A 24120-nucleotide genomic window follows, 5' to 3' on the forward strand; every position below is an offset into this window, starting at 1 on the left:
AGCACACACCACAGGTTAGAAAGAGCGCAATAGCATCTCCTGAATTCGGTTCATTGTCACCAAAATGCATGTTGATTCTATTTATGAAAAATTAGCTTCTGTGTTATGAACTCTCCCAGATTTTGTTTTTTCTCTTTAAAGGCAACCAATATCAAACTTTAGATTCAAATCTTCCAAAAATCCCTGAAGTTAAACTATTTCTGTTCACAATGAATATATCCTTTAAAAACTCTTCAGAATATATCCGTTAAAAACTTTCAGAGGGGGGAAACGTGATACAGAAGACACATCAATGTTCGAGTAATTTAAAACAAAAAGGTAGATTTAATGCAATAACAACATTAATCTGAGGATAAATAAATCCACAAGACTTTGAAGTTTGGATTTTTTTTTCCTTTCGTGGCAGAGAGAATGGTTTTCTTAGAGCACATAGGACTGAAGATGTCAAAACAAAATGTAATCTCTTAATGTCCAGGTCAAACAGGCTTGGTCCTCCCTGCTGCCCTCCTAACACGTGCCACTGGCCAAGGTGATAAATTTCTCTCATCTAACTCAGGATGGATGTTAGTTTCAAGAGTAACTAGATGGTTTGTTTCCAGAATCATCTTCTTGTGATCCCATGCTCTGTAAAGGAGAGAGACAATGCATTTATGTTTGTCAAAGGTTTCATTATGTTTATCTAGTCAAAGGTTTCCCACCAGCCCCGAACAAGCACACCCACTCCTTCCCAGGGACAGTCACCCTGTGTGCAAATGAAGAGGCTGTAGTTTGCAAACTTCCAGACCGTAGTTTGAAAATGCTCTCAGGGAATCTCTCTGTGAACTTAGTGACAAAGATTTTCAAGAACTTTGGGCAATTAAACATTTAACCTCAAATCAAGTTCACATTCCTGATGAGGAAATACCTCTCCTTTTCTACCCAAGCCACTTCGATTTAATGACGGGAACCCTAGTCACCTTTTGTACGAACTGGGGGTTCACGGTGATCTCCTGGTCCATGGCCTTCAGTCGCTCATCCAGCTCAATGCACTTCAGCATCTGGTGAGAGACACGTTTGAAGGTGGTTAGTGAGTTTAGGTCCACTTACCTCCTTTTTAACCTTGAGTATTAATATGAGTCCTACAGGTTCACAGTCTCATGATCTGAAACACTGGGGCTACACAGGTTTTGGAATCAGAATTTTTTGAATGCAGAAAGTTAACAGAATATAAATTCTACATATTAACTAACACCCCAGCAGGATCTAGGGAGGCACCCCAAAATCAAACACATTAATATTTTGTGCAGTGAAACCTACAAATATGCACACTAAGCAGGATAAAGACCATACATCATTTTGGGTGAAATTCGCCATCACACTGAGTTACCAAAAACCTTCAGTTTTCAGGGGCTTTTGGATTTTAAACTGCAAAAAAGGGAGTGTGGGAGTATACTGTGTTACTCTTCCTTGCTTTTAGGCTTCTGAGATTTAATGTCAGACGTAAGAAACGCAGACTGGCCACACAGTCCCAACTCATGGCTTGAACCCAGAGGGGCACTCAGAGCAGCACGATCTCAAGAGCCGCCAAGGGGACCCTGCTCCAGCCCTCGGCTGCTGCCTGGGAATGGCGGCATGGCCCTCCTCTCCCAGCCGCCCTGCTGCCTCCCACCTGGACCAGGAACCTCAGTGCACTTTTCTGCAGGAATGAGGCTCTACATCATAAATGGTGGTTGGGTGTGAATAAAATTGTACCCATTGTAAGACCCTAAAGTGTTTTAGTAGCTAAACTAGGCTCTGGTGAGCTTACGGGGAATCCAACCCACCATTTACTTATAATCATACAATCTGGGAGAGGTTGAAGCAATGCCCGTTTTCAAAGTAACTTTCTAGGAACGAAGATGTTCCTAGAAACTAGTTGGGAACTACCTGTAGTTAAAACTAAAATTGTCCTGGAGCACAGAAGCAGTATTTCAAATACAGCATCTCAAACATCGATCAAAACAAACAAACAAATCAAAACCTGGTGTTTGTATTTACCTCCTGGTCGATGTTATGAAGCATGGCTGGGTTATTATATTTTTCAGGGTTATCATGGAAACTGACCATACCATCCTTCTGATTAATACTTGCAAAAATTTCACCATCCTCTATCTGTAAAAAAAAGAAATCAGGAAAGTAGTTTAGACCCAGATACTTTATAGATCTACAGTGTTTAAATATAATCAGGGGAAAGGACAAATAGCAATAAATTTGTATGAATTTTTAAGCACTATCTGTTCATTCAGTATTTATTGAACACCTACTATGTGCTAAGCACCATTATAGATGCTAAGGGGTGCAAAACACACACACATACACACACACATGCCCTTGCAATTTTTTTTATTGAGGTAAGTTTCACATAATATAAAATTAACCATTTTATAAGTGAACAATTCAGGGGTGCCTGGGTGGTTCAGTCGGTTAAGTGTCTGCCTTCAGCTCAGGTCATGACCCCGGGGTCCTGGGATTGAGCCCTGTGTCAGGCTCCTGCGTCAGGCTCCCTGCTCAACAGAGAGTCTGTTTCTCCCTCGTTCTCTCATTGCCACCCCCACCCCTGCCTGCTTATGCTCTCTCTCAAATGCATACATAAAATCTTTAAAAAAATAAGAAAGCGAACAATACAGTGTAATTTGTAATGTGTAACAACCACTTCTATCTAGTTCCAAAACATTCTCGTCACCCAAGAGAAAACCCTGTATCCGTTGGAGTAGTGTCTCCTTTTCCCATCTTCTTTCGCTACTCACAACCACCAATCTACTTGTGGCTCCGTGGCTCTGCCTGCTCTGGGCATTTCGTATCAGACACATGGACATATCATACCAGACTGCATATGCTTCTTTTGTTTCCCGCATCACCCAGCACAGTGCTGGTAAAGGGCCTTGCATCTTCAACTGCAAAACCCTAAGACATTTTTGTCTCACCCCACTATAAATTCTCTTTGGATCCTTCAGGAAAATTTTTCTGCTAACGCTGATTCCAAGGTAATTTCAAGGTCTATGTTCGTTTATTTGCCTCAGTGACTGGGGATTTATTTGACTGGCCCTTAGAGCCAAATCCTGTCCAGGAAATTAGACAGTGAGAAACCAGGAAGTCTCGTGTACATTAGGATTCCTAACACACTACTCCACATTGTAGCTTTGGAAAGGACAGATGCTACTTATGCAACGGCAACCAGGCCCACGTAGTCAACAGAATACATCACTCTCTGTGTGATCACAGACAGCGGCCTCTTTAAAACACAGGTAGACAATCATCCTATGATCTCACTGATACGAGCATTTCGAGAAACAAGACAGAGGATCATAGGGGAAGGAGGGAAAACTGAAACAAGATGAAACTAAAGAGGGAGACAAACCATAAGAGACTCTTAATCTCTGGAAACAAAGAGGGCTGCTGGGGGAGTGGGTGGGAGGGAGGGGGTGGCTGGGTGGGGGACACGGGGCAGGGAACGTGCTTTGGGGAGCGCTGTGAATTACGTAAGACTGATGAGTCACAGACCTGCACCCCTGAAGCAAACAATACATTAGATATTAAAAATAAAACAAAATAAAAACAAAAACGTGGGGGCGCCTGGGTGGCTCAGTGGGTTAAAGCCTCTGCCTTCGGCTCAGGTCATGATTCCAGGATCCTGGGATCAAGCCCCGCATCAGGCTCTCTGCTCAGCAGGGAGCCTGCTTCCTCCTCTCTCTCTCTCTCTGCTTCTCTGCCTAATTGTGATCTCTGTCTGTCAAATAAATAAATAAAAAATCTTAAAAAAAAAAAAAAATCCCTAACATACAATCTGAATAGGCCAATATCTATTAAAGAAATTGAATCTGGGGCACCTGGGTGTTCAGTGGGTTAAGTGTCTGCCCTCGGCTCAGGTCATGATCTCAGGGTCCTGGGATCAAGCCCCCCATTGGGCTCTCTGCTCAGTGGGGAGCCTGCTTCTCCCTCTCCCTCTGCCTGCTGTTCACCCTCTCTCACTGTGTCAAATAAATAAATAAAAGCTTTAAAAAAAAAGAAATTTAAGCAATAATTAATAACCTTCTAAAACAAAAAGCACCAGACCCAGAAGGACTCACTGGTGAATTCTTCCGAATGATTAGGAAGAAATTATACCAATCTGTACAGTCTGTTTCAGAGAACAGAAGCAAAGGGAAGGGGCGCCTGGGTGGCTCAGTGGGTTAAAGCCACTGCCTTCGGCTCAGGTCATGGTCCCAGAGTCCTGGGATTGAGCCCCGCGTCGGGCTCTCTGCTCAGCAGGGAGCCTGCTTCCCCCTCTCTCTCTGCCTGCTTCTCTGTCTGTCAGATAAATGGATAGAATCTTTAAAAAAAAAAAAAAAAAGAAGCAAAGGGAATACTTCCCAACTTATTCTATAAGGCCAGCATTATCCTAATATTAAAACCTGACAAAGACATTACAGGAAAGAAAACTGCAGACCAGTATCTCTCATGAACACACATGTAAAAATCCTCAACAAAATAAAAGCAAATCCAACAATGCATCAAAAAGAACCATACAGGGGCACCTGGGTGGCTCAGTGGGTTAAGCATCTGCCTTTGGCTTGGGTCATGATCTCAGGGTCCTGGGATCGAGTCCCACATTAGGTTCTCTGCTCAGCAGGGAGCCTGCTTCCCCCTTTCTCTCTGCCTGCCTCTCTGCCTACTTGTGATCTCTGTCTCTCTGTCATATAAATAAATAAAATCTTTTTAAAAAAGAATAGAGAGCCCAGAAATTGGCCTACGTAAATAGTCAACAGATCTCTGACAAAGAGCAAAGGCGAGACAATGGAGCAAAGTTGGCCTTCCCCACAAATGATACTGGTACAACTGGACATCCACGTGCAAAACACAGACCTTACATCCTTAACAAAAATTAATTCAAATGGGTCATAGATCTAAAGGTAAAATGCAAAACTGCAAAACTCCCAGAAGAAAATGTAGGAGAAAACCTAGATGATCTTGGGTGTGATGGTAACTTTTTAGATATAATGCTAACGACACAATTCATGAAAGAAAGAATTGATTGGCTAGGCTCCATTAACATGGAAAGCTTCTCTCTGAAAAACACAATGTCAAGATGAGAAGACAGACCGCAGACGGGGAGAAAACATTTGCAAAAGACACATCTGACAAAGAATTGTTATACACAAATACACACAGAACTGGCGTAGTTGGCTCAGTCAGTGGAGCATGTGACTCCTGATCTCAGGGGTCGTGAGTTCGAGCCTCCCACTGGGCACAGAGATTAGCTTTAAAAAAGAAAGAAAGAAAGAAAGAAAGAAAAAGATATACAAAGAACTCTTTTTTTTTTTTTAATATTTTATTTATTTATTTGACAGAGATCACAAGTAGGCAGAGAGGCAGGCAGAGAGAGAGGAAGGGAAAGGCTCCCTGCTGAGCAGAGAGTCAGACGCGGGGCTCGATCCCAGGACCCCGGGATCATGACCCGAGCCGAAGGCAGAGGCTCAACCCACTGAGCCACCCAGGCGCCCCTATACAAAGAACTCTTAAAACTCAACAAAAAAAACCAAATAGATTAAAAAATGAGCCAAAGACCCGGATAGATACCTTACCAAAGAAGGCACATCAAATGTTACTGAGAGGCCAACTGGCCCTCTCTTTCCTTGCTGGTGGGAACGCAATATGGTGCTGCCACTTCGGAAGACAGTTTGGCAGCTTCTTACAAAACTAAACATAATCTTACCACATGACCCAGCAATCAGACTCGCTGGCATTTACCGAAGCGAGCTGAAGACATACATCCACACAAAACCTGACATGGATGTTTACAGCTGCTTTACTCATAATCGCTGAACTTTGAGAGCAACCGAGATGTCCTTCGGGAGGTGAACGGATAAACTGTGCCACATCCAGGCAATGGAACATTACTCAGCACTAAAAGGAAGTGAGCTATCAAGCCATGAAAAGACACCAAGGAACCTTAAATTTTGATACTAAATGGAATAAGCCAATGTGGAAAGGCTACATACTGTAGGATCCCAACTACATGACATTCTGGAAAAAGGAAAACTGTGGAGACAATAAACAAGATCAGTGGGTGCCAGGGGTGGGATGGAAAGGCAGCGCACAGATTTCTCGGGGAGTAAACAGAGCTGTGTGTGTCACCGCAACGATGGCTCCATGCGTGTCATTATACGCTTGTCCAAACCTACAGAATGTACACCTCCAAGAGTGAGCCTCACGTAGAGACTCTGAATAACCATGCGACCGGAGAGGTCCAGCCGCTGTAACACACGCGCCACTCCTGTGAGGGCTGCTGCTAACGGGGAAAGCTGAGAACGTGTGGGGCGCATATGGGAAATCTCTACCTTCCCCCTCAATTTTGCTATGAAGTTCAAATTGCTTTAGAAAAATTATGTCTTATTGAAATAAAAAAATCCCTGCCCTCATAGACTTTATACTCTAGAGCGAGTCTTGGGCTCACACTGTCGTTCGGCAGTATGGATCTCCTGGGCCGGATCGCTGTCTGCTGTGTGACGGTCCTCTGCATTGCAGGATGGAAAGTGGCATCTCTGGTCTCTACCCACTAGATGTTAGCACCCCTAACTGTGACAGCCAAAATACCTTCAGACACTGGCAAATGTCCGCTGGCAGACAAAACACTCCTGGTTGATCCAGAGCCTGTGAGGCTCTGTCTGGGTTGGTCACACAGGGTTCAAAACCCATCCTTCTCCTTTGATCCCTCAAAGCATGTCCCTAGCTCGTGAGTCTGTGCAGGTGTCATACACATTCGTGCATTTCTTCTCACTCACCAAAGAGTGAGTTTCCTGGGGGAACTCCGCACACTCAGTCTGTGTAAGCCCTGCAGGGTTTCCTTAGCAAGGTGTTCTTGACAGGCACTCCAAGGTTGGTCATGTCAGACAGATTTTGTCTGTTTGGGACACGTGTGTGTGCTCTGAGAACTGGGCTGAAGAAAAATACCTCAACATCTGTACATCGCACTATGGAAGTAAAATACTCCATTATCACAATGGAAAATAGTTTTACTATGACCATTACCCTAACCCTGATACGGCAGCGCTCCTGAAATCAGAGGGGAGACCATTAGCAGAAAAATGTGAACTGCTGCCTTGCAACACTCAAGATCTGCCTGACCTGGGCGGACGATGCCAGTCTGGTTTGACGGATCAGATCAGAGCCACGTATCTTCAAAACTGAACAGGGAGGTGGGTTACAATGTATCCACTTGCTGGGTCACCATGTACTCGCTTATTTATTTTTAAAGATTTTATTTATTTATTTGAGAGACAGAGAGAGCATGAGCGGGGATGGGGGTAGAGGGAGAAGCAGACTCCCCACGGAGCAGGGAGCCTAACCTGGGGCTCAATCCCAGGACCCCAAGATCTGAAGGCAGATACTTAACCAACTGAGCCACCCAGGCGCCCCTACCACGTACTCATTTAAATGATGCTTATCCGAATTTGGGGAGTGGAGAGATGTAACTGGGATGTTGCCAGCAGGGATAATAGTACTATCTGATTTGTGAAGGCAGGTACTGAGATGGGGCCTGCTTTAGCCCCCTTTATTGCCGCCATCGCTCTAAGTGTGGTCATGAACGGATGAGGGCCCACAAGGAGGGGCTCCAGTCAGATCCCAGTCAACAACTGTCACCCTCTAGCTGAACAGGACATCCCTGATGTGGGCGGCAATGCCCCGCCCTACACAGGGGCACAAGTTCATGACTTCCTCATGGATCAGCTCATTCAGCAGCACTGCTTTATGACTCCTGGTACACGTGAACTATTTCAGAAGTGTTTTAAAATTTTAACAGGACACTCCATGTGTATCATATCACGTATCATATGAGTACATAAGACTAAAAAACCCCATAGCTTTTAAGGAAGTAAACCAAAATGTCCAGAGGTTGACTCTGACTTTTGGATGTCCCTCTCTTTCTTTCTTTTTTTTTTTTAAAAGATTTTATTTATTTACTTGCCAGAGAGAGAGCACACAAGCAGGGGGAGTGGCAGGCAGAGGAAAAAGCAGGCTCTCTGCTAAGGGATCATGACCTGAGCGGAAGGCAGCCACTTAACCAACTGAACCGCAGGCATCCCTCTCTCTCTTTTTTAGTATTTCCTATAATGAATATCTATGACCTTTATAGGGACAAAAATTCACTAATTCAGTTTTTAAAAGTGAAAGCACACTCACCATGTGTAGGACATATTTCTCTGCCTCCTGAGGTCCAGATAACTGCACACGACTTGCCATATCTTGTAATGATAATGTTAAAAAGGTCTGAAATTCAGAAGTAGAATTATTCACAGGTAAAACAACTGAGGATGTACACTTTACTAAATGTGTACAGAGCTCTACTTAATCACTGAAAACCTGCTTTCCATTACTGTGCAAAGTAATTTTATGTTGTGAAGATGAGCTGAAGTTGATGAAGCCTGTGGCTGTGGTCATCAATTTCCTAGAGGAGTCATGGCCTCCAGATATGTGTCCTGCACACACTTCCCTCTGTGCCTGAGACACGTACACCCTTGTACACATTTGGTTATTTACTGCAGCACCGTCTGTGAGAGCAAAGGCCTAGAACCACTTAAATGTCCACTAACAGAGGGCAGGTTGGTACAGTCTGGTACAATGGCACCAACAGACTCCTACACATTTGTAAAAAAAAAAAAAAAAAAGAAAAAGAAAAAGCAAGGGTACTTCTCACGGACTGAAAGAGAATCTCAGATGATAATGTATACCATTAAATATAAAAAAGGAGAATGAATAGTGTGCAAGGCGCGCTGTGTAAATGAAGGGAAAGAGAGTGTGTGTATCTGTGAGAGAGGGCGGTGTGTGCGTGTGTGTGTTCTGTGCACAGAAAAGCTCTAGAAGGCCACCGGAGAAACTGGTAATGCAGGTTGAAGAAAGAAGAGGGGTGGGCTAGGGTATGGGAACTGGATGGAGGTTTTTGTATCTTTGAATGTTGTATTGTAAATGTATTACCTATTAAATGTAATTGACAATATCACAGTCATTCTTCAAAATTCAAAGCTAAAATGTGTAAACCACGTGGTGGATTAGGAGGAAGTCAGTGTTTACCTCTGCTCCATTGGGGACTGGAAAATGTCCCCTTTTGGGAAGACATTAAGAGAGCTCTTTTTTAAGGAAAGCTGGCAATATTTATAGCAATGGCCTTTTCAGAGCGGGGCATGTTAAAACCCTAAGGTTGAGAATCTGTAATAAGCCAATCTACATCTACTTTAAATCTACATCTACTTTAGTTCAGAGAGTAGCATCCAAGAAAATGAAGTTATTGTTAATTTTTAAAGAAGTACACAGCAATTTAACCCAAGTGAAGACTTAAATTTCCTATATCCTTGCTTGGCCTACTTGCCTCCACGACCGTCCCTCCTTACCACTCTCTGGCTTCTCCAGGTCCTCCCACTGTCATATCCTCCACCCAGAGCCTAGCAGCCCTCCCACCACTAGGTCGCCTAGCAAAAGACACCCCCTATTCTGGCTCCTCTGCCTCTATACCCCATCCCACTGCTGCGTCTGACTAGACTCCTTGGGAGGTAAGAGCAATCCTGTAGCTTGAAGCTGCTCTCTGTTTCCTATTACCTGTAAGCCTGGGCCTTTGGAGGTCGCCTGAGATTCAGTATTTCTTCTATACTTTTTTGTACTGTTTTAACGCTTGGTAATCAACATGTTTCCTACCATCCGAAACCATCAGCTTACTTCCATTTTCAAACCAAATATGGCGTGACTGGCCTACCTTCTGTGCAGAGCCCATTCAGCTGTGCCTAAGTGGCAATGTCAGGGCAGTGCCACATCCAGGTAAGAAGTTGGAACAGAGATCACACAGCCCACACAGGGTGGCTCCATGCTGGTCACAGGGGACTTGTGTGTACATCGTTAGTTCCATGTCCTCCGCCCACGGCACTGTTTACCTCTCAGGCTACCTCTCTCTGCCTCCCCATGGAGCCGTATCTCCTACCTGTCTTCCTCGTCACCTGTTCCTCCACCTGCTCTAGCCCTGGAAAGACCAAAAGGTATAAATCATACTCTTTCTAAGTCATCAGTTGTGTGAGCTATTGCTTAGGAGAGACGTCCTGCCACACTTTGTCCCTGTCTCTGCTTCCTCAGCCCTGAGGAGGAGGAGAGAAGGAGAGGCCCCAGGGGAAGAGGAGAGGGTATCTGAGGGCGCCACTTGCCTCACCTTGGTTAGCCTCTGAATATTCTTCTTATAAAGAGAAGACAGGCACTGCTTCACCAGGCCCATGTTGTTGTCACGAGTAAAAGTCTCGCTGTGCTTGTTCACCAGGTTGCGGAGTTCTGAAGGATTATTGGTTGAATAGACTTGTGCTAACTCATGGTACGCATTGCTAAGAGGCTACAGGTTTAAAGGAAAAAAATCGGATTAAAGCAGTAGAGATATACACTTCATACAGGAAGCAAAAGAAAACACGCTACTATGTTTTGAACAAGTACATTCAATATCCTTTTCTGTTCCCTAACAACTTATAATTTACCCAAGGTGAATGCCTAGTTTTTATACGTGATTACACTGGGGGAAAAAAAGAAAGCAGAATCTTCCAGCACTCTCAAATCTCTTGCACACTTTCTCTCTCTCTCTCTCTCATACACACACACACACACACACACACACACACACACCTCACCAGATGCAACAGGACCATTTGTTCTTTTTTGATAAGAGAAAAGAAGACAGAACAAGAGAACTAACAGCGGCTGAGGGCCTACTAAGACCCTGAGCTGCCTTAGGGATTTTACAGACATTATGCTCTATTTGAAATATTAAGAAATCGGGGCAGAGGTCTGAGAGAATGTGGGGTGGTCATGAGGGGCACAGGCAGAAACTGGGTTCAAACCTCTGTCTCTACTCTGAAGTCTGTGCTCTTTACCGAGGATGACAGCCTCATAAAAAAACTACTAATGCCTGTGAATGACATCCTGCAGTCATGAAGACATCACTTTATAAAAACACTCTTCCTGGGGCACCTGGGTGGCTCAGTGGGTTAAAGCCTCTGTCTTTGGCTGAGGTCATGATCTCAGGGTCCTGGGATTGAGCCCCACATTGGGCCCCCTGCTCAGCAGGGAGCCTGCTTCCCTCTCTCTCTGCCTGCCTCTCTGCCTACCTGTGATCTCTGTCTGTCAAATAAATAAATAAAATCTTTAAAGAACAACAGCACTCTTACTAAAATAGGCCAGCTCAAGGGCCACCTGAAGGGGCCATGTAGTTCTCCAAAACAATCTGAGAATGGCTACCCTAAACCTACCCTGCCCATCACTCTTCCATGGGATTCGAGGAACCTCTCTTAACCACCTCTTCCCCCACCCCAATCTGTGACTGGGCAGCCTAGAGCCCTAAGAACCACAATAAGGGTCTTCAGCAAAGAACACTGGGCTATCTTCAACAAGACAGCATAAAAATCTTCTCATTGGGAAGATTTTCTTTTTTTTTTTTTTTTTTTTAAAGATTTTTATTTATTTATTTGACAGAGAGAAATCACAAGTAGGCAGAGAGGCAGGCAGAGAGAGAGAGGAGGAAGCAGGCTTCCCGCTGAGCAGATAGCCCGATGTGGGGCTCGAACCCAGGACCTGGGATCATGACCCGAGCCGAAGGCAGCGGCCCAACCCACTGAGCCACCCAGGCGCCCCATCATTGGGAAGATTTTCTAATTGATATCCTGAAATTTTGAGTTCTATACCACAAAGAACAGGGTTAAAATTGTTATCCAAATGACTGTGACCTCACAACCTCTTGAACGGCCCAATTTTATTATAAACCATGAGTATGTATTTCAAAAAAATTTTTTTAAATAATTGTTTTTAATGTGATTCCAAACCTGGGTCCTCAGTGGAAACAAAAGTTCAGTCAACAGAACTTATGGTTTTTCATATAGGGGCTCTAGAAAGATTTCCCACGCTTGGGCAGATTGAGTTCAATAAAATCAAAACTGCCTTTTTAGCATTTCTGCTAAACAGTAATGAAGAATAACAATGACAACAATTAAACAACCTTTATAGAAGCCTAAACATCTATGGCAATAATCACTCAAAGCTAAAGTCTGAAAACAAATTTCTAAGAAACATTCCACCCCAATCAGGTGATCAGAGGGCGTATGGCTCCAGACAGTAGGTGTCTGCTATTAAGTTTATCAAAAGTCTGCTAACTTGAAGTTGCTGGGAGAGCTACGTCATTATGAAAGAAAATTACAGAATTAGGTATCATTATAATCTCCTTATAGACTTAAGGACTTAATCTCCTTATAGACTTAAGGACTTAATCTCCTTATAGACAAGCCACCTAAGACATAAACTCAAAAAACTCACCTTAATGAATCTACCCACAATCTGAGACGTATACTTTGGTAGCTGTTGTACTTTTCCAAGTAATATCAAAGAAACTAGAATATACTTTTTATAGGATTCCAACATGATGTGACTGACCGCCATGGCAGGAGTAGTTATAGCCTGAGCAACAGGAGAGAGAGCACAACACAGCAGAAAGGGCAATCAGCCACATGTATCACTTGAATTAAATAACAATTCTTCCATGTCCTGTATTTTTAAATAGCATCTTTCTTGAGGTACGATTCTTATGCTGTAAAATGACCCTTCTCGGGTATACTATTTGTGGCTTTCGGTATATTCACCGTGCTGTCCGACGATTTATGACTGTTACGTAATTTCAGAACACTTCCATCTCTCTAAAAAGAAACCCCACGCTCCTCAGCAGTCATTCCCTATTCCCTCCTTTCTCCAGCCCCCGGCAACCATCATTCTACTTTGTCTCTATGGAGTTGCCATTCTGGACATTTCGTAGAAAGGGGATCATAATAAATATGGGGGCTTTTGTGACTGGACCGGCTTCTTTTACTTGTTGTCAAGGCTCGTCCATGTTGTAGCGGTTACTTGGTGGCAGAATCATATGCCACTGCATGGCTGGACCACATTTTGTTTACTCTCCTCAGCTGATGGGCATTTGGGTTGTGTCACCGCCTGGCCACTGAGAATAAGGCAGCTGTGAACATCAGTGTACAGATTCTGCTGGAGCCCTTTGTCTTCGCTTCCCTCAGGTATATTCCCAAGAGTGCAATTGCTGGGTCGAGGTGGTAACTCTAGGTTGAACATTTTGAGAAACTCCGGACTGTTTTCCACAGTGGCCACACCATTCTACACTCTCATGGGCAGTTATGAGGATCCCAAATTCCCCACCTGCTGGTCAACGCTAGTTCTTCTTGGCTGTCTCTTTTTCATTCTAGCCGTCCTACTGGGTGTGAACTGATACCATACTGTGGATTTGATCTGCATTTCCTTGACCACTAGCCATGGTGAGTATCTTTTTTTTTTTTTTTTTAAAGATTTTATTTATTTATTTGACAGACAGAGATCACAAGTAGGCAGAGAGGCAGGCAGAGAGGAGGAAGCAGGTTCCCTGCTGAACAGAGAGCCCAATGTGGGGCTCGATCCCAGGACCCTGGGATCATGACCTGAGCTGAAGGCAGAGGCTTTAACCCACTGAGCCACCCAGCCACCCCTACCTTGAAGATTTTACCTGACCAGACGTCATTTTTTTGAGTAAGCTCTATATCCAACATGGAGCTTGAACACAAGACCCCGAGATTAAGAGTGGCACGTCCTACTGACTGAGCCAGCCAGCTGCCCCTGACAACACACATCTTTTAATGACACCATCTAGGCCCAACAGCACCTTCTGGTGACTCTTCCCTCAGTCCCCTTAAGTATTAATCAAACCCCCACTCACTGAGGCAGTGTTCCATTAGAGACGCATGCCACGCGCGCCTATTTATGTGTTAACATTTCAACTAAATTTTGAGTTCCTTTATCCTTTCTTACCTTAATATGTGCTATGAATATAATAAGAAATATAAACTTCTGACAAATTTCTTAAAATACTAGTATTAGGGACGCCTGGGTGGCTCAGTTGGTTGGACGACTGCCTTCGGCTCAGGTCATGATCCCGGAGTCCCGGGATCGAGTCCCGCATCGGGCTCCCAGCTCCATGGGGAGTCTGCTTCTCCCTCTGACCTTCTCCTCACTCATGCTCTCTCTCACTGTCTCTCTCTCAAATAAATAAATAAAATCTTAAAAAAAAAAATACTAGTATTAGCCAATGTTGTGTCTCTTTCTCAGAATCTAAAAAATTCTACCAAATTCTGTAATGTATCTCATTGCACACACCAGTGGCCATTACAAAGACACAAAGCAGGAAAGGGTTTTCCACATAAGAATGTTTTACTTATGGGGTAGCTGGGTGGCTCAGTGGGTTAAAGCCTCTGCCTTGGGCTCGGGTCATGATCCCAGGGTCCTGGGATCGATCCCAGCATCTGGCTCTCTGCTCAGCGGGGAGCCTGCTTCTCCCTCTCTCTCTGCCTGCCTGTCTACTTGTGATCTCTGTCAAATAAATAAATAAAACCTTAAAAAAAAAAAGAGTATGTTTTACTTATGAAAATAAATAAAACTCAACAGAACACCACACATGGTTTTAGAACAAAAAGACACTTCGGAGATCATTCAGTTTACTCTCTCCCCTTTCTGCAAAGCTATAAAGGTCAGGTGATGTACAGAACTTAACCCGAATCAGACAGGGTGTGAACGGCAAGCCTCGATCAGACCCCATGCAGCAGAGCTCCTCCCTCCACTGCCACTGCCCTTCAACTTAAGGAACAGTTTACCACTGTTTACTTGAAGACAGAGAAACAGTGTCTGAAAGGACCTCCACCCGAAACTCAGAGGCCCAAGGTCAATCCACTGCAGCTGTACACATCTCTGATCACACAAGTTCAACACAACTTCGGGGCATTTAGAGAGATGATTACCTGTTCATAAAAGTACAGTGCTCTTTCGAAGTTCTTCAGCCCGGTGTAGATCATCCCTCCGTAATAATAGTAACATAAAAAGTGCTTTGCATCATAGGCTCCATTCTCTTTACAGATATCCATCATGTCCACATCAAGGTATGGAAGGGCAGGCTTAAAGCATTTTGCCAGCAAACAAAGCTGTGACAAATTTTATATTACATCATCATTTTAATTGTACTTGGCAGGCTGTAGCAGAAGGAGCAAATTCATGATTCCAGAAAGGTCAAGAAAATATTTTAAACCAGTTTACTGATTAAAAATGTTCTAACTGTTGACACAGTACCCCATTTTCTTAAGCATTCAGGATAAAATAGCACTTCTTTATACAAGGACAAAGCAGCTATGAGATAAAGTACTCCACAGATGAATGGAAGCACCTATTCAGAGCCCACCTAGCACCCATTCTGTTCACAGATGCCCAGACAAGTGAGTCCTTTTTCTCTTTGAAGAGAAGAGAAAGAGATCAGTATGGGATGATAAAAATGGAAGTTTCTCTTCAATTATTTCTTTTCAATTGCTGAATCCTGTATGTAACTAGAGGGAATAGTTCAACTCGAACTCAAGAAGGCGAGCACACAGCAACGTCCTGTGACTGCACGATGCTGGCACAGGGGCGGATCTAGGTGTAGACACAGAGCTGTGCGTTTAGGACCAGTGCACTTTACTGTGTGTACGTGATACCTCAATCACCACAGGCTTTTAAAAGCTAAAAAGTAAAGGAAAGGAAAGCACCTTGATGTGATACTAGACCATGTGTTTGGAATAATCTGGGTGCCATGTTATTAGAGACACAATCTACAACCCATGTGGCTGGTTGAAACCCCCCCACCCCGGTCTTATGGAATACTCTAGAGCTATAAAGCATTGAAGTGGAGTCCTCTCTAAGACACAGTGAGTAGAAAAAAGACAAGAGTTCATACAGGTCATTGCTATTTGAGTTAAAAAAAAGAGAGAGAGAAAAAGTGCACGCATTTGCTTATATGTGCACAAAATATCTTTGGAAGGATACACAAAAAACTAACACGGATTTCCTCTGCAGAGAAGAGATGGGTGGCTAGCGAGCAGGGTGGCAGGAAGACTTCATTCCACATCTTCCCTTTTGCCTTCTGGGCTTGTAACCACACAAAATAAAATGAGTGACACTTCGAGGTGCACGAAGTTACCTGTATTTGTTCTCAGGGTCCATTATGCCTTAAAAAGAAAATGACTTGGGACATTCTTAACATCAAACCCAATAATGACTCAGTTTCCTCACATCACAAACCTACTGGCTGAGCCCCACTCTACAGTGTGTGTTCAGCAGCCACCAGCTGAAAATTCCCTTCCTAACAACATTAGTGAGTATATTTTTCAACTTCTAGAACCTATCAGTCTCTACCAATAATGCCCCGTGACCAACCTCCCACCTCTGCCTCAGGGTGACTCGCACTCCTCGGTGGCTCACCTGGCAGAGATCGGCGTGTATTGAGGTCAGCTGGTTTGTATTCATCTGCATCTTGTCTATGGCTTGCTTTAGGATGCCAATTCCTCGCAGGGGCTGTCAGAAATGACATCTCTTTCAGATAAGTTCTCAAAGATGGCAGCACATTGGATCTTATGTTGTCACTTACAAATAAAAAATAACACTAATTGATAGGTTCCTTTAAATAGCAATATGAGGTTTCCATACTCTTTCAGGAAATTTCTGTCCTTAGTCAATCAGTAAACGTTTTCTTAAGCTGTTTCTTATGCTATTTTAGAGTAATTCGGCACCATTTTTTAAATCATAAAGCTTTTTTTGTCAATGCAGATCAATAATCAAAAGCAGTATTACCAAAAAAAAAAGGAGTATTACTTTATCAACAGTTCATTATATTTATACTGAAACAAACAAAAAATTCCAAGTTATTTATAATAAAGAGCCTATGGCTTAGTAAACTTAGCTGTGGAGAAAGATGTTGGCATCTTCCCACAGGGCAGTCTAGTGATCAGCCCAACACCACCATCTCTTACCTGATAATAAATTCCTATTGAAACTGATACCATAACTTATAAACAGACCGTTTCCTGCCTGGATTATAAATAACAAGACCAAGTTTCAAGTGAGGTAGTCAGTTTCTGGACAAGAGATGTGACTAAAATCACTAAATAACTTATGTGGGTTTTTCAATAAAGACTTTTTTTTAACCATTTCTTTCAAACCACAATTTAATATTCTGACAAAACACCAAATGGTTCTTTCTGTCTGATCTCCTTCCAAGCACTATCTGAAAGTTCAATTTCAAATAATAATTTAAAAGAAAACAAAAAAAAAAACCCAAATGAAAACTTGTGAGTATCATGAAAGTTAAATAAGGACCAAAGACCTGTTTCAGATTAAAGCAGATGAAAGAGACAGGACAACCCAATGCAATTCATGATCTGAGATTTTCTTTTGTTGTAAAGGACATCAGGGAAACCAGCAGCAAAATCTGAATAAGATCAGTAGATTTGTTTGAAGGATCCTGATACTGATCACTGTATTCTGGTTATATAAGAGAATGTCCTACTTTTTAGGAAACAGTCACTGAAGTATTTAGAGTAAGCGGCAACGTTATCTGCAATTTTCTTTCCAATAGCACAAAAAAACCCCCCAAAAAACCAGAGAGAGAAAAGGTAAGTAAGTGCGGTAAAATAATACTAACATCTGGAGAATCTGGGTGAAAGGTACATGGGGATTCTTCATATTATTCCTGCCACTTTTTGTAAAGCTAAAATGTCATAACCAAAAGTTAAGAGTTCTAGCAAACAAACAAAGCCCCAGTATATTAAAACATATTAAAACAAAACGGGTGCACAAACAAAACCCTAGTATATTACAACGAAACGGGCGCTAGGATAGTAATTCCAGAAACATCTACCTGCAGCAGCAGGCTGCCCTGAGGCACTCCTCCTCCCTGGGTCTCAGAGCCTCACCCGATGGAGGAGCTAGCTGTCCCCATAGCCAATGCTTGGCTACTACACACATTTGCCAGGGTGCTCAGTACTAAGCTGGAACTTTAACAATTCAGCTCACTGTGTAAGTTAGATCTTAAAATGTAACCAGAGGGCACCTGGGTGGCTCAGTGGGTTAAGCCTCTGCCTTCAGCTCAGGTCGTGATCCCAGAGTCCTGGGATTGAGCCCTGCATTGGGCTCTCTGCTCAGCAGGGAACCTGCTTCCCTTCCTCTCTCTCTGCCTGCCTCTCTGCTTGCTTGTGATCTCTGTCTGTCAAATAAATAAATAAATAAAATCTTAAAAAAAAAATGTAACCAGAAATACTTGAATAACATTGCTTACCTGTTTCCTTTCCACAAGTGCGTTTGTCAGCTGATGGCAAAGCCCAGCAACTAGAGAGAGCAATGACAAAATGTTGACATCAGTGGCTAGTCAGGCAAAATGCATTTGGTGGGAAGTAAACAAAGTGTTAGTGAGCTTACAAGTGTCTGTTGCGTATCGAATATGCTCCCCATTACAGGTGCTGATGAAAAGCTGAACCTGTGAGAATAGCGTTTCGAAGTCAGGAACACTAGGCATGGAAAACTTCACAAATCTGGAAGAAAGAGAAAAGCATCAATCCAACCTGATATTTCAATGGGGAAACGAAGAAGCAACTGAGGTCAAAAGGCGAGCCTATCTCCAGTGCTCGGTGAAGGTAAATGAGCCACAATCTTTTAAAAAACTAAGAAATGCACTGACCTAATTCTTGGCACAATCAAGACACAGAACATAGGCACAAATAAAGGTTGAGAAAAATATGCTTAAAAAAGAACTTTGAAAATAGAAAACTCCCTCAAATGAGGCCAAATACCATGTGGTCTAATATTCACGAGGGAACTGAATATAAATTTCTACCCCCAAATTTTCAAAACCATTTTTCTTTGGAGCTCCAAGGCGCTTAGGGCTATTTACTCATTTGAAAAGCAGTTGTTGTTGTTGTTCTTGCTCTGAGGACAGACCAAAGGGGGACAAGGACTAAGAGCGCCAGACTGGCTGGAGGCTGCGGCCTTGGGTCACGGGGTGCTGTGGTCCATCTGGAACAAAGAACCAGCTGATGGGACGAAGGGACGACCAGAAAGGGCAGGGGGGAGGGAGGACACGGATGATCCACCCTGAGTCACTTGGCAGATGGGACCTTTCAACGACACTCTGAGGGGGTCAGAGACAGGTTTGGGGAGGAAATCAGATACACTATTACTGCTCCCGCACTGCATACAAGTAAACTACAAGCTCTTCTTTTTTGCAAATAAATGAATTGCTGAAACTAACTTCAAGAAAAATGAAATGGATATTACTGCCTGAACACACTTGCTTCTACATGTTTCCATTTGTCCTCCTGTCTATGTGTTTATTACCCGACTTAACAGTGTCACCACGCATCTGTAACCGAATGTCTCGTCAAAATGTATCTCAAACAATCTCATTTGGGCTCCAAAATTGGCCCGTATGGCCCTGTGATTTCCATTTTATTAAGTACAAATATGAAGCCCAGGGCCCCACACTTTGTAACTGAAAGCTCATAATTCAAATCCAGGGTACTCAGAAACAAGTTCAGGGTTCTCTCCAGGTTTTCTTTTAAGATATACCTTCGAGCTTAGAAATGCTTTCCTGTACTTGACTTCCCTTGATACGCATCAACATGGAAGTGTGTGTGTGCATAAAACACGCGTGCTATCTGGTTTTAACCAGCAAACACACACAGTAGAAATCTTTACCTGCCAGCACCATCCCAAAAGAACCTTCTGCAATGGTAGAAATATTCTTTTACCTGTGCTGTCCAACACAGCAGCTACATATGGCTACTAGGTACTTGACAAGTGGCCAGTGGAACCGAAGGGTTCACATTCATGAATTTACATTTCAAGAGCCACATGCGGCTAATGGCTACCATATTGTAGCCCACAGCTCCAGACTTATTCTGATGGTCTCCTCTCTAAACTCTATTCTAACACATCTTTGCCTAAGAGTTGCTGGGCCAGTGGAGCCAGACCCCTGCTTGAAGTCCATTTCCTCTGGGTTTATTTACAGTGTTTTCAACTTTCACAACAACCATAACATCCCAATCTGTAATACTAAAACATCAAGAGAAAAAGAATTCTGTCAAGCACACAGAGTTACAAGGAACCCTAAATGAAGTAAGATCTATTTAATTTGGTCTTGACCAGCCTGACCTTGTTTGAAGGGAATTGGAAGCAATGTTGCTTTGGATCATTGGTAATTTCACTCAACACGTCCCACCGTGCCCTGTGCCATCACTCTTCCCTATTTGCTTTTTGAGGTAGAAAATGTGGACAATTTGACAGATTACGTGAAGAAAAGTATTCAGACACATGCAAACCATAGAGCCCACAATTGAGATAGCCGTTTGATTTTTAAAAATAAATTTCAAAATGTGTATAAACATAAACAACAATTGAAAAATTATAAAACTGAAAATACAACACACCATGATTAGCTGGGATGAGGAAAATGTTAACTACAGTGACTTAAATGCATACTTGTGCAAAAGAGCGCAATGTTGTTTACACGGTTTACTTTTCTACACCAAAAAAATGACAGCCAGAAAGTGCAGAGCGCTCAGGTTTAGCAAGCACAGAACTGTAAAAGAAGATGCCCCTTACAAAACAGCAAGGACGCCTAAGGAGTGCTCTTGTACATCCAGAGCCCCGAGCACAGTGTCCAGATGGGATAAGTTCTTTGCAAGGAGTTCCCCACTCTTGTTGATCAGTTCACAAAGCTGAGTCATTTGCCCTGGAAAACAGGAATAACACTATCATTCAGTTACGGCACTAAGAAACTACAGAAACTCTAACCACAGACTTCATACCCCAGCAAGAAATAACTTAATGATGATTTCTTGTAGCTCCCTCATTTCCGATGAGGACTCAGAAAGGCCAGAAACGTGAAATGGCCTTGACTATGACCTCAAAACTAGACCTCCGATTTCCCTCTGGCCCCTGAAAGTTTGCCCGTTCTGTCCGTTCTCTCTTCCATTCCCCAAGTCAGAAATGTACACATTACTATCACCACTACTCTCATCTCCCTCTCTGTATCCAAAACGTCACCAAATACAATTTTACTTTTAATTTTACTTCCTAAGTCTCTTAGCTCCATTCCTTTTTCTCTCCCCTGCCTTAATTCAGACCCTTATCATTTCTTGCCTGGACTATATCATAAATCTTTGAAACAGTCCCCCTGCTTCTCTCTTTCTCTCCTCCAACCCATTCTCTATACTGGTACCTGTGGGATCTTTCCAAAATGTAAAATTCAATCAAATAAGTCCAAATGCTTTAAGAAGTATAATCCCTCAGCTGGCTAACAGGGCCCTGAGCCTCCCCAGCCTTACCCCCTGCTGCTCTCCCCCTTTCAACACACACACCTACTCTGGTCACACCAAGCTCAGAAAATTCACACAACATGTCATGTTCTCTAACCTTTATGCCTCTACACATCCTATTCTCCATGCTTAGTCTTCCCTCCTTCACTCTTCCCCTGGGTCTTCCTCTACCAACTCATACACTTCATTCAACAATCAGTCTGGGCCTTCTCTGGACCCTCATCTCATTCCCTCTCCCCCAGCTAACTTGAAAATGTGTTCTCTCTGTGTCCTCTCTGCATCACCTGGGGTTGTGGTGGTGAAGTAATTTAACATAAAGTCAGGCCGATGGGCCGTGTCATTTCTCCAGTTTCAGAGTACAGTGCTTACTAGCCTGTCAATCAACAACCTGTTAATTATTCTCCTAATTGATCCACTAATTTTTCTCACACCCCAAAATGTTATGTTTTAACAAAAGGTATAGAATCTAATTAGGCCTGAGTTGGTACTCTGCGGGAGACTCACTGATTTCGATGGGTTATATGGATAACAGACACCACGGCCACACTCTATACTTCCAAACGCTACTAGCTGTCTTTCGGGGGGGGGGTTGGCATGTATGGGGTTTATATAAGTCCACAGGCAACAACCTCTTGTCTCCTCCTTTATAGTTCTCTTTTGCATTTTGAACTTGAAGCTATATACATCAGCTATTTGTACTTAGTAGCCAAGGGACTTTTTTTCCTTATCAAAAACCCCAAAAGCACTTAAATAGTATAATACTTAAAATCCAAGTGACTATAGCTAGGAACTTTGGTAATTTTGTTTCTGTGGCTTCCCTACTATAATTTAACATTTTCACCAAAAATAAAGAAATATACTATATCACATGCACTGCAAAATTAAAAAAAAAAATCTGTGATCTAATTAATTATCATCTTTCAAGATAACACAAGTTGAATGGGGGAAATGCCATCATTTTATCACAAATCTCACTGGTAAATGTGAAATAGCTTCTTCTAGTCAAATAATCTGCCTCCCTTTTTTTACTCACTACTCTAAATAAACTTGCGATGATATGAAACACACAGAAATAAGCATTTCAGTCCATTATTTTCCCCCAATTAAGTAACCAATGCAGAGTTGAGACTTAAAAGAACAGCTGGGTCACTATGAAATCCCAAGAGAGTTAACTAGTGTGGGCCAAGGAGAGAGGCAACAGAATGTTGCCTCAGGATGCTTCTGACATGAGCCCAATCAGAGATGTGGCCAATGAGATTTCCTCTACTCAAAGAAAGCTGGATATTATGAAATTCCCTTTGCTTAAGGTCCACATTAGAAAATTCTGAGTAAGAACAGAAAAAACAGAAACCTCATAAACATTTACTATGCAGTGAGCATGAAGCACAGAAGCCACAGGCAGTGGAAGTATCATGTTCATCTCTGTCTGGCAGACTGTGCCTAAAGCAGTGACTTGCACAGCAAGCATACAAAGCTTTCAGAGAAATCTCACTTGACGCTAAGTACTTCCACTTTGTAAGTGAGAAAACTGGCCCAGGGAAATTAAGTGGCTCACATAGGAAGTGACTGACACGATTCCAACCCAAATCTAAGTAGCTATAGTACATCCCAGGAAGCAGAAGCCAAATAGTTGGTGGCATAAATGAATGAATGAAAGAACGGTTTCTTCATTCCCAGAGACTGCAAGTCTGTGCCTTCCCTGTGAACCTCGTTTCTATCAATAAGAAGGGAAAGCAGAAATATTTCGTTAAGCATGGCTTCATACCCGATCAGTTATCTTGCAGTAACAGTGAGAGCACTCCCCCGTTTTTACAAAGGGAAACAGAGACTCAAGAGATTAAAGGTGACATGTCCAAGGTCATGTAGCTCCTAGAACTTTACAGTTAACAGCTGCTAGCCATAACTTATAACTGCATCTACTGCACCGCATATAATAGGTACTGTTTCAAATGCTTGTACAGGCATCCTCTCATTCAATCCCAACACCTCTTTGAAGTAGGGACATATTTTTATTTTAGAGACGAAGAAAAGGTGTGGTTAAAGGGCCCTTCACAGCCTGCAGCTGATTAATTCTGAGTCCAGCATTCTCTATTCAGGTGATGAGATGAATGAACCAAAGGGCATGAACATTTAAGTAATACTGGTCACCATTCCACCCCTGGAAATGGAGCCCTACAAGCGAGAGCTCGCTCGGCACTCTGCCGGACTAAAACAGGCGCGGAGGCTTCCCGAGGGCGCGCGGGCGGGCAGCTGAGGGGCCGGCCAAGGCAAGCCTCCGAGCCAAGGCACCCAGAAAGGATTCGTCTCGCGCCCGCTGCCCGAGGCCTAGTCCAGAGGCGACCAGGCGCCACCGTGACAGACGAGGCTGTGCACCAATCACCACAGGGAAGGGAGGCCGAACGGCCAACCGGCGCTCGGGAAGGCGCCAGCGGAAGTCACGCCCCCAAAACTGTCAAGAGAAGCGCCCGAGTGGAAGGGGCCCGGGCCGGGGGGAGGAGGGTCCAGCCAGCCCCAGGGATGGGAGGCGGCCAGGTCGCCGAGCGCACGGAGCGGCAGACGAGAGAGCAACGGAGACCGAGAGCGCGCCCGACCCCTTCGTGGTCTGAGCGCCGCAACCCCCAGCCCGGCCCCGGAGACGAGGCTCGGGACGAACAGGGAGGTCCCAGCCGTCCGCGCTGGCGGCTGAGGTTGCAAGTCCGTCCCCGCAGACCGGAGGGCCCGCCCAGGCCCAGCCCGGCGGCCCAGGGCCTCACCTTGAGCTGAGAGCTGTCGGACACTGTTCACGAACTGCTCTAGGGCAGACGCCATGTTTCCCCCCGGCGGCCGGAGCAGCAGAGGCAGTTCACGCGGGAAAAGGCGGCCGCTCTGGGAGGAGGGGCCGCGCCGATCATCCAGAGGGCCTCAACAGCGG

At 43.8% G+C, this 24120-nt stretch overlaps 1 protein-coding gene across 2 annotated transcripts; it reads right to left on the reverse strand.

Annotated features, from left to right (window-relative positions):
- Nucleotides 1–301: 301 nt before the first annotated feature.
- On the reverse strand, nucleotides 302–24120 carry COPS3 (COP9 signalosome subunit 3). Of its 2 annotated transcripts, XM_047706979.1 has the most exons (12): nucleotides 23963–24120; nucleotides 20494–20623; nucleotides 18313–18425; nucleotides 18173–18222; nucleotides 16321–16413; nucleotides 14835–15014; nucleotides 12325–12465; nucleotides 10187–10360; nucleotides 8179–8265; nucleotides 2017–2130; nucleotides 957–1037; nucleotides 302–624 (listed from the first exon to the last, which is right to left on the reverse strand). In XM_047706979.1, exons 1-12 carry the CDS (start codon nucleotides 24015–24017, stop codon nucleotides 571–573), a joined length of 1272 nt encoding a protein of 423 aa, XP_047562935.1. In that variant the 5' UTR covers nucleotides 24018–24120; the 3' UTR covers nucleotides 302–570. The 2 variants fall into 2 exon arrangements, with proteins under 2 accessions (XP_047562935.1, XP_047562936.1); XM_047706980.1 differs by lacking the exon at nucleotides 20494–20623 and having other exon boundaries at nucleotides 23963–24100.

Source organism: Lutra lutra, chromosome 16 (genome assembly GCF_902655055.1).
Source record: "Lutra lutra chromosome 16, mLutLut1.2, whole genome shotgun sequence".
In the NCBI taxonomy this organism is placed as follows: Eukaryota; Metazoa; Chordata; class Mammalia; order Carnivora; family Mustelidae; genus Lutra; species Lutra lutra.

What these genes read in the sequence shown, in the direction of transcription:
- COPS3 (XM_047706979.1), bottom strand. Translation starts at nt 24,017, where the DNA reads ATGGCGTCTGCCCTAGAGCAGTTCGTGAACAGTGTCCGACAGCTCTCA. An exon ending in CACTTGTGGAAAGGAAACAG is followed by an intron (nt 16,414 to 18,172) that starts GTAAGCAATGTT and finishes CATTTCTGACAG; the next exon opens with CCCCTGCGAGGAATTGGCAT. An exon ending in ATATTCAGAGGCTAACCAAG is followed by an intron (nt 8,266 to 10,186) that starts GTGAGGCAAGTG and finishes TCTGAATTTCAG; the next exon opens with ACCTTTTTAACATTATCATT.